This window comes from Camelus bactrianus, chromosome 3 (assembly GCF_048773025.1).
Source record: "Camelus bactrianus isolate YW-2024 breed Bactrian camel chromosome 3, ASM4877302v1, whole genome shotgun sequence".
Taxonomy (NCBI): Eukaryota; Metazoa; Chordata; class Mammalia; order Artiodactyla; family Camelidae; genus Camelus; species Camelus bactrianus.
In genome coordinates, this window is record NC_133541.1 from 66,373,950 (window position 1) to 66,387,373 (window position 13,424).

The 13,424-nt window shown below is 34.6% G+C and overlaps 1 protein-coding gene across 5 annotated transcripts in view; it reads right to left on the reverse strand.

The window, feature by feature from the left end:
• Positions 1–13,424, reverse strand: part of SKIC3 (SKI3 subunit of superkiller complex) — a 134,157-nt gene that overhangs the window by 4,201 nt on the left and 116,532 nt on the right. For all 5 annotated transcript variants that reach the window (XM_010949553.3, XM_010949554.3, XM_074360374.1 and 2 more), the window contains 3 exons: positions 8,489–8,641; positions 3,920–4,050; positions 2,026–2,149 (listed from right to left, as the gene is read on the reverse strand). In XM_010949553.3, coding sequence (XP_010947855.2) covers positions 2,026–2,149; positions 3,920–4,050; positions 8,489–8,641 — 408 coding nt within the window. The remainder of the gene's footprint in view (positions 1–2,025; positions 2,150–3,919; positions 4,051–8,488; positions 8,642–13,424) is intronic.

Here is a 13,424-nt window from a genome sequence, read left to right on the forward strand (position 1 = left end):
TCTACATTTGACTCATAGAAGCCAAGTATGCTAAAGGGCAGCAGGGAATATCAAACTACAAAAGAAAAGTGACTATGTGCAATATTTCAGTCATTTTTCCTAAAATAAACTGTTCAACCAAAGCTAACATCAGAGATAAGCACAATTTGTTCAAATGCTCAATTAGTATAGATGTCAACGTTTTGACTATTACCACTGTCAGCACTGCATAAAATTAACAGTTTTGTTTAGAGTCTTTACTTACAATACTGTCACCTCTAAACCCTCACCCCAAAGACCATTTTATGCATAGAACTGTCCAAATGACATTGCTTTCCTTTAAAACCACAGCTGAGGCTCGAGGCTCAAGGTTTTAAGCTCTGTCAAGAACTCTTCCATGATTTTCACCAATTCCACAAGCTAGATTAATTTCAGATGATCATTTGATTACTCAAATGTTTTTTGATTGTTCATTTTCAAACACTGTGAAGGGTCCGAGATTTTGCTCTCTTTGCCAGCTAATAAGTTAGCTGTCACAGTTGCATGGATACTGCCAAAAGGCACAGGCCTCCTGGGTCAGAGAATTAATAAAAAGTCTTTATCACTCGTGGTATAGCGAACACCATGAACATTAACATATTTGCGTCTGTTCCCATGGCACTCTAGTCTCAAAGAGGTGACATGGATGGATGCATACAGCTTCCCACATACACAGTGGGCTGCCTGACAAGAGAGGAACCCTGAGCCCAGGAGACTTGACTCATGACCACTCTCTGCTTTTGGAGGGAGACACTTATCTCAGGCTCCCAAGGCTCTCACTATACAAACATCCTTGAAAAAACAGTCCAGAACAATGGGCAGTCAGGTCCTCTGCTCACAGGATGTTTAGAAATGCAAGAGACCCTGCGGAACTGTCTCCCAACATTCAAATGCCTTTCTCCAAGCATTGTTTTCATCAGTATTTATTAAATATTGTATTTATCACTACACCAAACAGTATTTCAAATGCTGTAGGTATTAAAAAAAACTTCTCATTAATTTTCATTGTGATTTTAAAATTGCTGGCTGGAAGGAGGATATAGCTCAGTGGTAGAATGCGTGCTTAGCATGCATGAGGTCCTGGGTTCGATCCCCAGCACCTCCATTAAGTACATAAGGAAATAAAGAAACCTAATCCCCCTACCCCCCCAAAAATTATTGGCTGAAGTTATAAGAATTTTAACCCAAAAAGTGTTTTACATACTCTTCCTTTTAAAAAATTTATATGTGTGTGTATATAGTATATATATATAATACACACATACACACACACACACACACACAGTTGACCACTGAACATTGTGGGGTTAGGGGCACAGACCCTCTGCACAGTGGAGAAAATCCATGTATTCCTCATAGTCAGCCCTCCATATCCAAGGTTCTGCATCTACAGATTCAACCAACCACAGATCTTATAGTACTAGAGTATTTACTATTGAAAGAATCTGCATATAAGTGGACTCACACGGTTCAAACCCATGTTGGTCAAGGGTCAACTATTTATGTTTACATATTTAGATACCAGAGCCATGCCATGAGAAATAGAGTAAAAATTGTCATGTGCATTTTACAGAAAAGACAATAAGAAGTAAAATAACTTTTCCAAAGATAACATGCACATTCCATTAAATTCTACTACTTCTAAACCTACCCTATCTACCTATTTGCCTCCACTACAATGGTCATAAGGAATATTACAACCAGGACTTGGCACCTTCGTCTATCTTTTCTTATGCTACAGAGTACACTAGGGGAATATATTTCCCACAGGTTAAATCAGTGGTTCTCAACCAGGGATGATCACACCTCACGTATGATGTGGCAATGTCTAGAAGGCATTTTCAGTTGCAACAAGCTGGGTGAAGGGAGGAGGGCAGTGTTACTGGCATCAGTGGTTAGAGTGGTGAGGGATGCTGTGAGACATCCTACAAGGCACAGCACAGCAACTCTCACCCCTCCTCCAACAAAGGTCCAAGATGAAATATTTTTAATAAAATCAACTCTTACACCAATGAGCTCATCGTCATTTTTGGCATGTAAGTGTCTCAGCAGGTACCAACGTGCAGTTGACACAATAGACTTGGGATACCCAGGCTGATACACCACTCTCTCCAAAAGTCGCCGTGTTTCTCTGGGAAAAAGGTATTTACATTTAGTAAATTTGTTAATACAAGATATTTACATTTAGTAAATTTGTTAATGCAAGATATTTCATACACAAGTTACAGGCACACATTATCTTTCCCATTCTTTTACAGGCATGGTGCTGAACACTCATGAGTTTTTTATACATGTAATAATAATGGTTAATATTTACTAAGTGTTTATTATATATGAGGTACTATGCTAAACGTTTTAAACATATGGTCACATTTAACATTCACAATCTTGTAACATAGAGTGCTATTACTATTTCCATTTTGCAGATATGTAAATTAAGGTTCATTCCAAATACAATGGAGAAATGGTCCCTATTTTATAAGCACTTCTGCATGCTCTATCTCTACTTTTTTTTTTTAAATAGGCAGGTAATAAATACATCAATAAATAATACAAAGATAGTATAGAGTGGAACAAGAAGAAATATTTAACATCTATACTAGAGGCTAAGTGTATAATATCAAGCTTTTAGTGTGTTTTTTCAAGAATATGTATAATATTTGAACCCATGTAAATAACAGGCTGATTTACAGTTGTGTTTTAATTGTTTATTTCCTAACTTACTAACATCTATAACTCGAAAAACTTCTGTACTGGAAGAAAAAACACAAACTGTGGTAACTTCAAAACTGCTGAATAAGTAGCAATTGGTTTCAGAGAGAAGCTAAAGAACTTGTCTTGAAGATGCTTTTACATAGGAATCACTTAGCAAGTACACTGTTTTTTCTTTAGCTGTTTTTATTTGGGCTGATTTTGGGTGGTGATAAAAATTATGGGAGGTGCTGACAGAGATTACGAGGGGTTGTGGGTTATGGCCCCCTAAGTCATGGATACTGAATTCAGCAGAAGGAGTTCATTAGAAAGTTCAAATTATACCCTAAAATATTTCCTGGTAAAATCAGTCATATAAATAATGGCCTCCCAGAATAAATAAATGATACTGGAACTGCCTATTAGCCATAGGTCTTAACTCTTCCTTCACTCCTATTTTGTGGTGCTGATGTGACCTCTGTCACATATTTATATGTGTTAAGCACTATATCTGTAATGTCTATTCTGTTCCAGTAACATGTGCTCCTAAGCCACTGTTTTACTTACAGGTGCTTTGTATTACGTGTGATATCCATTGGAGCTAGATATTATTCTCAGAATTTAAAAATATTCTTGTCTGTTTTTCCATCCATATAATGTTTAAGTAATTTTCTTCAAACTTATTTCTAACCCCATCCCCTCCTTCAATAAAAAGACTGCTAAAATTTTTATATTTTAATCTATGAAGCTTTTGGATTTTTCTAGATATAAAAATCACATTATTTATAATGTCTCCCACTTTTCAATATTTATTACTTTTTTCATAGCTTACTATCTTGCAATAACTTATGTCAACCTAGCCTTGAACTTGGGTCTTCTGGATTTTGTTTGTTTCTAGAATCCACATTTATATACTGTTGGGTCAACCTAAAATAAGTGAAAAGCAAAAATTCCAAGGCCTTTTTCACTTGAAATGCTGTCATGCCAGATCTCTCATATTCTATATCTGTTTACCAAATTACTTTTTAAAAATAATTTTAAGACTTTATTTTCTTCTTTATTGGGCTATTAGAACTAGCCTGTCCATAGTAGATATATATGTATGAATTACACCAAAGTTTTTTAAACTAATTCTAAATCTTTGTTTCCTAGAAGGATTAAAAGTGAAGAAATATTTCCAAGGAAAAAATGAACAAAAGATTCTTGATACCTTGCCCCCATTTTGCGGCTGAATTGTAACAAAGCTTGTAAAAGGACAGCCAGTGGACAAAAGCAAAGTTTCAAGGCTTCAGTTGTAGCTTCCTGAACCAAGGATGGCCAGTGATTGTTGGAAATATTAGCCTAAAAAAATAAAAGACAAATATTAAGTCATTAAACATTTGACATGTTAACTTTGAAAAATGCAATCAGTTCTCATTTACTGAGTGCCTACTTATCCAAGCTGCCATGTAAATGCTACAGGAAGCATAATTCTACAAAATGGCTAAGATCTGATCCCTACCCTTAGGGAGCTACAAAACAAGGGTTGACTGGGATTAAAGGAAGGTTTCAAAGAGTAGATATCATTTTAAAAAACACTAAAATATTTGTTAAAAGAAAATGCACTACTCTATTATATAGATGAATAAAATCTATTAATTACTAAGCTTCTGGTCTACCAAGTATACAAAACTCAATTTAATATGATTCTTTAACTGTTTATGATAAATACAAAGTTCTACATTTCAAAATTATCTAAGACAAAAGCCTGAAATGAAATATGTTAATGAAATCTCAATATAGGAAAAAGGTGCAAAGCAGATCAGAGATAAAAAATTAAATCAAAGTCATCAATTCTGAAAACTTTTTTAAGAATTTCACTTAATGGGAAAAATGTTAAGATACCAATACATTTCTTAGGTTGCAAACTTTAGTTTCTTATAGTATGTATTGACTCAGAAAGAACATAGATAAATATTTCCTAAGGAACAGTAACTGAAAATAAAACAGTGAACACTCTACAAATTATACTAAGGAGAAAAAAAATGCATTTAAAATCTTTCATTAGAAACCTCAAATTGTAACCAAGATCTCATGATCACAGGTATCTACAGTACATGTTTTAATAAAGTCAACATAATGAGTCAATACACAGTCCATCTCAAACACTAAATTATTTTTTTAAAGTTAGAGCAATAAACTCTGAGTGCAGTACAGACAATAGTAATTTGTGTAATCAAGGAAGAGAAAGCCATAGCGATAATGGATTTGAAAACAGAGAACAGAGGTTGTGAGGCATCTTCCACAAAGCTGAGAGCAATAGGATCTGGCAAAGAATGTAAGGCAAGGCCCACACTAATAAAATTATTCCGAATATATTTTTAAAAACTGGTAACATAAAACTCTCACTGGTTGCTTTTATAATGCACTCTCCAAATTCCAAGAATTCATGTAAAGTAATCTGCAAAGTTAGCCCAAATATTAATATATAATAGCTTCTATATGTAACTGGTATATTAAACAATGTGGTTAGAATATACTTATTTTTGTCTCTCATCATGTCTTTAAAATTTATTATATGAAGGAGACTTTTCCTTCACCCCTGGATGTAAATTACAGTACGTCTCATGACTCTGACATTCATTCACAAGCACAGTCATAATTAGAATGTTCTCTTCTTTTCAATACTTCAATCTTCACCCAAAGGTGAAGACTGCATCCCACTCCCGTCTCCTCAGCTCCCCACCAGGGTGTGCTTACAGGCAGCGGGAGATGACTTACTCCTCTGAACCACACTACTACCTTTTCTTGCTTGTAGTTTCAGGCCCCAACTGAAATATCAGAAATTTGTGTTTGACTGGTACCATTGTAAAATGATGCTAGCTCTTTCAGCTTGACAAATCTTTAAAGCTCCTTCTCTCAACCAGAGTTTCCTGGATTTACCAGAGATTCCCAACTTTGTGGGTAATCTCTATTGCAGGACCAGCTATGTAATCTGTGGGACCCAGTGCAAAATTAATACAAAAATGCAGGGCCCTTTGCTCAAAAATGATGGAGAATTTCAAGATGGTGACCGCAGAGTATTAAATGCAGTGTGGAGCCCTGTGCAAGTGCACAGGATAGGACGCACACCCACAAAGCAGTCCTGCTTGGCTGCAGCTCCACTAACCTGGACGAAGGTACTCCATTCCACTTACTCTCTTCACATCCCTCGGCAATCTGGAAATCTCTAGCTTCCCTTCTGCTGAGATCCCATCACTCCTCTAGGTGGCTCTGCTGGACAGGGTCTAAGATAATCCCTATGCCAGTCCACTATCTCAGCTAGCATCATTCATTCCTGGCTCTAACAAGCTCTGGGAGTGCTGCCAACTCCACATGGCAGCAACTGTCTTTCACAAGATAGAGGGCATCTTATACCCAAGCACAGACTCCAACCCACGTTTAGGATTCACCCACTGCTGACCACTCTCTCCCAAAAGCACGCGGTCACTTTCCAAAACATAAACAACTCCCTCCACAGCAAGTGGAGCCCTGGCTTCTGAGGCATGGGTCAGACACCTGTTTGTGTGCTTCCAGACACGTGCCTCGGGACCTCAGAGGTCACACACCAAAGCCTCCCTCTCCCTGGCAGCACTCCCTTCCTCACCTGCTGGGTATCTGTGTGTGGAAATGTGCCAGGGAGACGATGGGGGAGGTAACAGCTTTCTCCAAAGACATTTCTTCACAATCTTCCACCTGTACTCTTCTAATCCTTTTATTCCATATAGGTCAGTCTTCTACCTGCTTCAGAAACCTGTATCTTGATCTGATATCTCTCTTTGGAATCTGATATTTAATATCTTAGCTGAACCTTTCGGTTTAATAGCCTGTTCATATATTATCACACATACAATAGCCTCTCATAAAACAGTCTAATTTTAATAGACTCATCCTCTGCACACTGCCAGCTATTTACCAGAGAAATGTGATATCTCCTTATAATAATTATTGGGTATCAAATCTTATAACAAGCAAATGAGATGTGGATGGTACTTTAAAGTTTACAAAGGCATTTGTAAATGTTATTTCATTTGATATTCCTAACAACCCTGTAAGAAGGCAGAGTAGGTATTACTACCTCCACTATTACCAAAAAAAGAGGCAGAAGGGCCTCTAGACAGCTTAATTGGCTGAAGTTTCCAGAGGAAGTAAATGGCAGAACCAGAACCAAGGCTCTCAGAGAAAACACTTTTTGTAGTGGCAGCAGTGGTTGGAGAGGGGGAGGCAGGTATGCACGGGTATTACTAAATTGTAATTCCTCATCTGTAAAATAGGGTTCTGATGAATATTAAATAAGTTAACATGTGTAAAGCACTGTAACAGAACCTAGCACAGGCTGAGTGTGCTGTATGTTTGCTATTATTATTGCTACTATTATTTTACTCTAGGTCAGATTCAATTTTGCAGCATGAAGAACAAACAAAAAATCACACCACTAAATAAAATTTATTAATTAACAAATCATAAGTTAGACTAGAAGAGTATCCACTTCTCGAGTTCACATATTCAAGAGCATTTATAGGTACCACATGTGGCTTCCACAGCCCACCAGCTACCAAGGTCACAAAGACCTTTGTTAAATAAAAACATGGGACAAACAAAACAAAATGTTTGGTGGTCTACAATTATGATTAACCACCATTTCTTTCCAGCCAAATCACCTCAAATTTGACTACTGTTACTATTTGTTCATTCATTCAAAAACCACCAGTTGAGGAACTCCTATGTGTAAGGCAGAGAGGTAAAGCAAGGATGCAAAGATGAACAAAACATGGCTCCAAGCTAAGGAGCTCTGACATATGCTCTATAGTAATAGCACCAAAGCTGAATTAATTTCCTAATTCTTATATTTCTTTGTCAAAATGTCTAGTTAAAGCAAGTAAATAATGTTGGCAACAGATTACTATGGTAAAAGCATGAGTTAATTCAGGCCTGTCTAGGACAATTTCTTCCAGTCACATAAACCAAAAAATGACATTTTATCTTTTAATTACAGAAGTAACATGCATATGATAAAAAAATCAAACACCATCAAAGGATATAAAATGACAAATTCTCCCCCACCACCACTTAAGACCCCCAGTACTACTCTCCAACATAACTGCCATTAAGTTTCCTTTATATCTTTTTACATCTATGTCCCTATTAGTGTGCACACATGTAAATGCACAGAATATATTTCGAGATACATATTCTTAAAAATATATACCTCACATAATACACTCAAATACAGTATCATACACACTGTTCCGTAGTTTGCCCTTTCACATCCACTTAAATATTTATCTTGAAGAGTTTTCCACAGTAGCATATAAAACTTCTACACTAATATACCTAACTTAGTGTCAGAAAACATATCAAGCCAAAAAATTACTAGAAGTCCCTCTTATAGAATCTCAAATTGAACTGAGAAATGACTAAAATGTCAATTATTGGCATCTCTGTCACAGATGACTAGCTAGGTTAATTCTAAGTTAAATCACTAAGAAACAAAAAGGTATATTTTGCCAAAATTCAACTTTTAAAATTATAATCTTTGTTTTTTCCCCTAAACAGTGACAATGTTCTGCTGTAATCTATGGGTTTATGTTATGTTACTCTTATGCCCATCAAAAGCCCAAATACAAAGTCCATAAGGAGACCATGCTAGAAGGCGATGAGACAATAGGCACTCTATGGAATATCACTATGTAAAAAGCTTTTATCCTACAAAAAATAAAAGAATCAATTTTTCATAATAATAATAACAACATGATCTTACCATGCAGACTTCTAATGCAAGCAGTGCTAGTCTCAACAAACTTGAGAGCTTCCCACTCCAGCTGCCCTGCTGGGATGCTACTTGGAGACTTTTCCTATAACACATCTCTGCAGCACCCATCATCCCTTGCGACTGATAAATGTGTGCCAGCCACTGAGGAACAGAAAGAGAAGATCCCAAAAGATTTAGTTTAGTACACAGTCTACTTCCAACAAATTCAATAAACTTTGATAAAGTTACAGTTTTAATTTAATTACTGGTAAATTTTGTGCCCCTACAACAAAAATCACAAGTCAAGAAAGAGGTAGCCATTCTTGCCAATTCCATTAGCAACAGCTTACTTACTATCCGCATCTACTCTGAATTCTTAAAAAGTCTCCCAAGATGGCAAGTCAGGAACAAAATAAAAATTCAATGTGATTTTTTTTTTACACATTACAGATATATCATATAAATACTAATCAAAGCAGTTTTCATAGCTGTACCAACAAAGTAGACTTTAAGACAAGAAATGTTAAGAGATAAAGTCGGTTGCTTCATAATGATGAAACAGTCAATTCAACAAGAAGATATAACATTCTGACATTTGTGTACACCTAATCACAGAATTTATGAAGCAAAGTTTGATAGAAATGAAGGAGGAGACAGATCCAGAAACAAAGTTAGAGATTTTAACATGCCTAACTCAGTAATGATGAAAGAAACAGACAAAAGAGTAAAGATACAGAAGATTTAAACATAATCAGCTTGCCTTAAATGAAATATTTAGAAGACTACACTCAATAACTGCAAAATACATTCTTTGCAAATGTGTATGCAGCATTTATCAAATCTGACCTTACAATAGGTCATAAAACAAGTCTGAACACATTTGAAATAATTAAAATCACACAAAGTGCATTCTGATTAAGTGGAATTAAACTAGAAATGAGAAAACATTTCAAATGAATGATAATGAAAGCATTACATAAAATCTTAAAAGGTGCATATATTGCAGAAAGATGAAAAATTTTTAAGTTTCTATGTCAAGAAGCTGGGGGTGGGGGGGACTAAATCCAAAGAAAGTTAAGTAAATAACAAAGAAATAAATAACATGTAAAGAAAGTATAATAAAATCAAAACAAAAAGCTGGTTCTTTGAAATGTTAATAAAATTGCTTGTTATCAAGACAACACAAAACTACCAATATAAGAATGCAGAAGGGAAAATTATTACAGATTTTACAAAAAAAAGAGGATATCTTGAACAACTTTATGCTAATAAATTTGAAATAGAGTTGTGCTGAATAAATTCCTTGCAACTCACTAATGTTAAAGAAACAGGAAATCTTCAGAGTTCTATGTCTATTTAAAAAATTTAATCTCTAATTTAAAAAGACACAAACTTTTCTATAAAGGAAATTCTTGGCCTGAATGGCTTCAATGATGAATTCTTCCAAACATTAAAGAAATAAATGTTACTCTTATACAAACTCTTTCAGAAAATAGAGAAAAAAGGAATAACACAGATACCAAACCTAACAAGAACCTTAAGAGAAAGAAAAATTACAGCCCAATCTCTCTCATGAATATAGGTACAAAAATTCTAAACAAAGAAATTAACAAATTGACTCTAGCAATATATAATATGTCATGACCAAGTAGGGTTTCTTCTAAGAATGAAATGTTGATTTAACGTTTGAAAATCAATGCAATCTACCACATTAACAGAATAAAGAAAAGGAACCATTTTCATAGATGCTCCCTGCAAAACCCACTCATTCATAATAAAAAACAAATCTTTCTCGATAAACTCAGAATAGAAAAGAACTTCCTTAATCTGGAATATAAACTGGAAAGCCATTTTAGAATCTGATAGACAAATCTACAAAAACCTAAAGCAAATATTATACTTAATCATGAAATTGTAAATGCTTTCTACCTGAGGTAGAGAATAAAAGAAGAATGCTCCCTTATCAGTACTTCTGCTTAACATTGTATTCGAGGCTTTATACAGTGCAATATGGCAAGAAAAAATTAGCATAAAAATATTGGAAAGAAAAAGTGAAACTTCATTATTCCAAAGCACATAATTGTGTATATAGAAAACCCAAAACCATTTCAAAAGAATAAGTGAATTTATTTAGCAAGGTTCCTGGAAGGTTAATATATAAAAACCAACTGTATTTCTACATGTTTGACACTAACATACAGAAAAAATACTACTTGCAATAGAGCAAAAAAAATCAACTTAGAAATAAATGTAACACAAAAATGTAAAAGACCTCTATATTGAAAACTGTAAAACACTGCTTAGAGAAATTTAAAACTTAAATAATGAGGACTATAAAACATTTCTGGATAGAGAAACTCAATAGTAATACTTTGTCAATTCTCTCCAAATTAAACTATAGATTCATGCAATTCCAATCAAGATCCCAGTAGGGCTTTTGCTTTGTTGGGGAGGGGAGGGTAATTGACAATTTATATGTAAATGTAAGACCTAAAATGACTGAGACAAACTTGAAGGAAAACAAAAAAGCTGGAGCTCTTAATATTAACTCCACACATCAAAACTAATTATAAAGCTGTTAGCAAGAATAAACAAACAGATCAGTGAAAAAGAAGTAAAAGAATAGGGAGCCCTAAATGACCCACACATACACAATCACCTGATTTATGACAAAAGCATCACTACAATCCAGTGGAGACATAATGTTCTTTTCAAAGGATGGTGCTAGGACAATTACATGTTCACATGAAAAAGAAATGAACCCTGACCCTGTAACATTCACAAAAATTAATCCAGGATGAACTACAGATTTACATGTGAAAGGTAAAACAATTGTTTCTAAAGAAAAACAGAACAGTATCTTCATGAACTTGAAGTTAAGCAGGGTTCTTAAACAGAATGCCTCAATAAAGCATTAACCATTTAAAAATGATAAACTAGATTTCATTAAGAACTACTTATCAAAAAGTAATATTAAGAAAGTGTTAAGCCAGGCACAGATGTGAGAAAATGCCTGCAACAGAGACATCCAAAACTGTGCTTGTACCCAGAAAATACAACAAATTCCAACAATTCAGTAAGAAAACAACCCATGAAAAACTGCACTAAGGAAAAAATACTCTAAAAAGAGGATATCCAAAGGTTCAATAAGTATATGAATAGAGGCTCAACAGCGTTTGTCATCAGGTAAATTCAAGTTAAAACCACCACAAGATACTACTACCCACACATTCACTGAAAAGGGAAAACAATAATCACCATCTAGGAATATCAGCAATTCAGCTGCTCATAATTTGCTGGTGGGAACTTAAGTTGGACAATCATTTTAAAAAACCATTTGACAGGACCAATAAAAGTAAATATACACATACTCTATCACCCACCAAAAGACATATTCCAGGATGGACTCAGCAGCATTAATCATAATAGCCAAAACCTGGAAACACAGTGAACCCTTGAACAACATAGTTACTGTATCTATAGTTCCAAGGATTCAACCAATCATAGACCGTACAGTACTACAGTATTTACTATCGAAAAATATCCATGTATAGGTGGACCTGTGCAGTTCAAACCTGTGATGTTCAAGGGTCAAGCGGAATCCAAATGTCCATCAACAGTAAAAGAGATATTTTACAGTATAGTCATAAAAATAAATGAAAAAAACTATGGCTATATGAAACAACTAAATGAATTTCACAGAGGTGATGTTGAATGAAACTAATCAGATACAACAGGATACTCCATTTATATCAAGTTCAAAAACAGGCAAAATTAGATAGAAGTGATAGAAGTCAGAATAGTGGTTCCCTTTTTATTTTTATTTTTTTGAGGTGGGAGAGATTACAAAGGCAGTGGCACAGAGGAGACAGCTAGGCTGTGGGAAATACTCTGATATAAAGGTAGTGGTTAAAAAGGTACATACATATGTAATGAGTGGTACTTTTAAGATTTTTACACTATATTCATTGTGAATTATATCATAGTATAAAAGAAAACATACACCCTATCTCTTAAGACTTTATTCACTGTATAATTTATCCTTTAAATTTTCCCTTTTAGTTTGACAAGATGTTTTTCCCCTTGATAAAGAATATGAGATCATCAATATCCAGTTGACCTCAGAATTAAAGTATCTTAACCCTCATATGGCAAATTTATTCTGAGGGAAAAAAGCAGCATCTTTCTTCAAGAATTAAAGTAAAAAGGAGGCTTAGCTTGCATAATCCAACTATTTTATACCATTACATAACCTTTTTAAGCAGCAATCAAAATGTTGAAATAACGAAAGAGCTAAATGAAGAACAAACTGTTGTAAAATAAGCTTCTGTAAAATCTATATCAAAAAGCCCCTTTCATACTGTCTCTGGAACACAGAAAGAACTATGACAAATTGAATAAAATAATGACATACTTTTTGTATTTTAGTATCAGTAAGAATAAAGTACACAGTGATCATTATGTATTTGTCATTGTGGATAACCAGAGTCAGCTGAAAGGGCAGACAGTCTATTGATTCAGGAATCAATCCTGAAAATATTTCTAAAGGCATTAAAAACCCATTAAAATCTTGGATATACGTTACCTATAAAGTGGCTTAAAAAAAAACTACACACACTGCCCCTAAAGGTAGAGTTAAACACCATTATGGGAACCTTATTATAAAATGTTAACACTAAGCTCTCTTACATTAAACCTCCTGTAAAAGACAGTATTTTCAACACTGTTTTAAATGGAGGAAATTTATAATCAACAATTTTAAAAGCTTTGAAGCAGTGTAGCAGTAGATCCTAAATGAGTATTCAACTTCTTTAGTTTCTCTAATCACAATACCCTTTAAATCTTGAAAATGAGAAATATATGGTGAGTTTAAGGGCAAGACAAAGAAAATGGAGCATACCCTGACCTCATTTGATATCAAGAAGCATTTTAATTAAGGACTTAC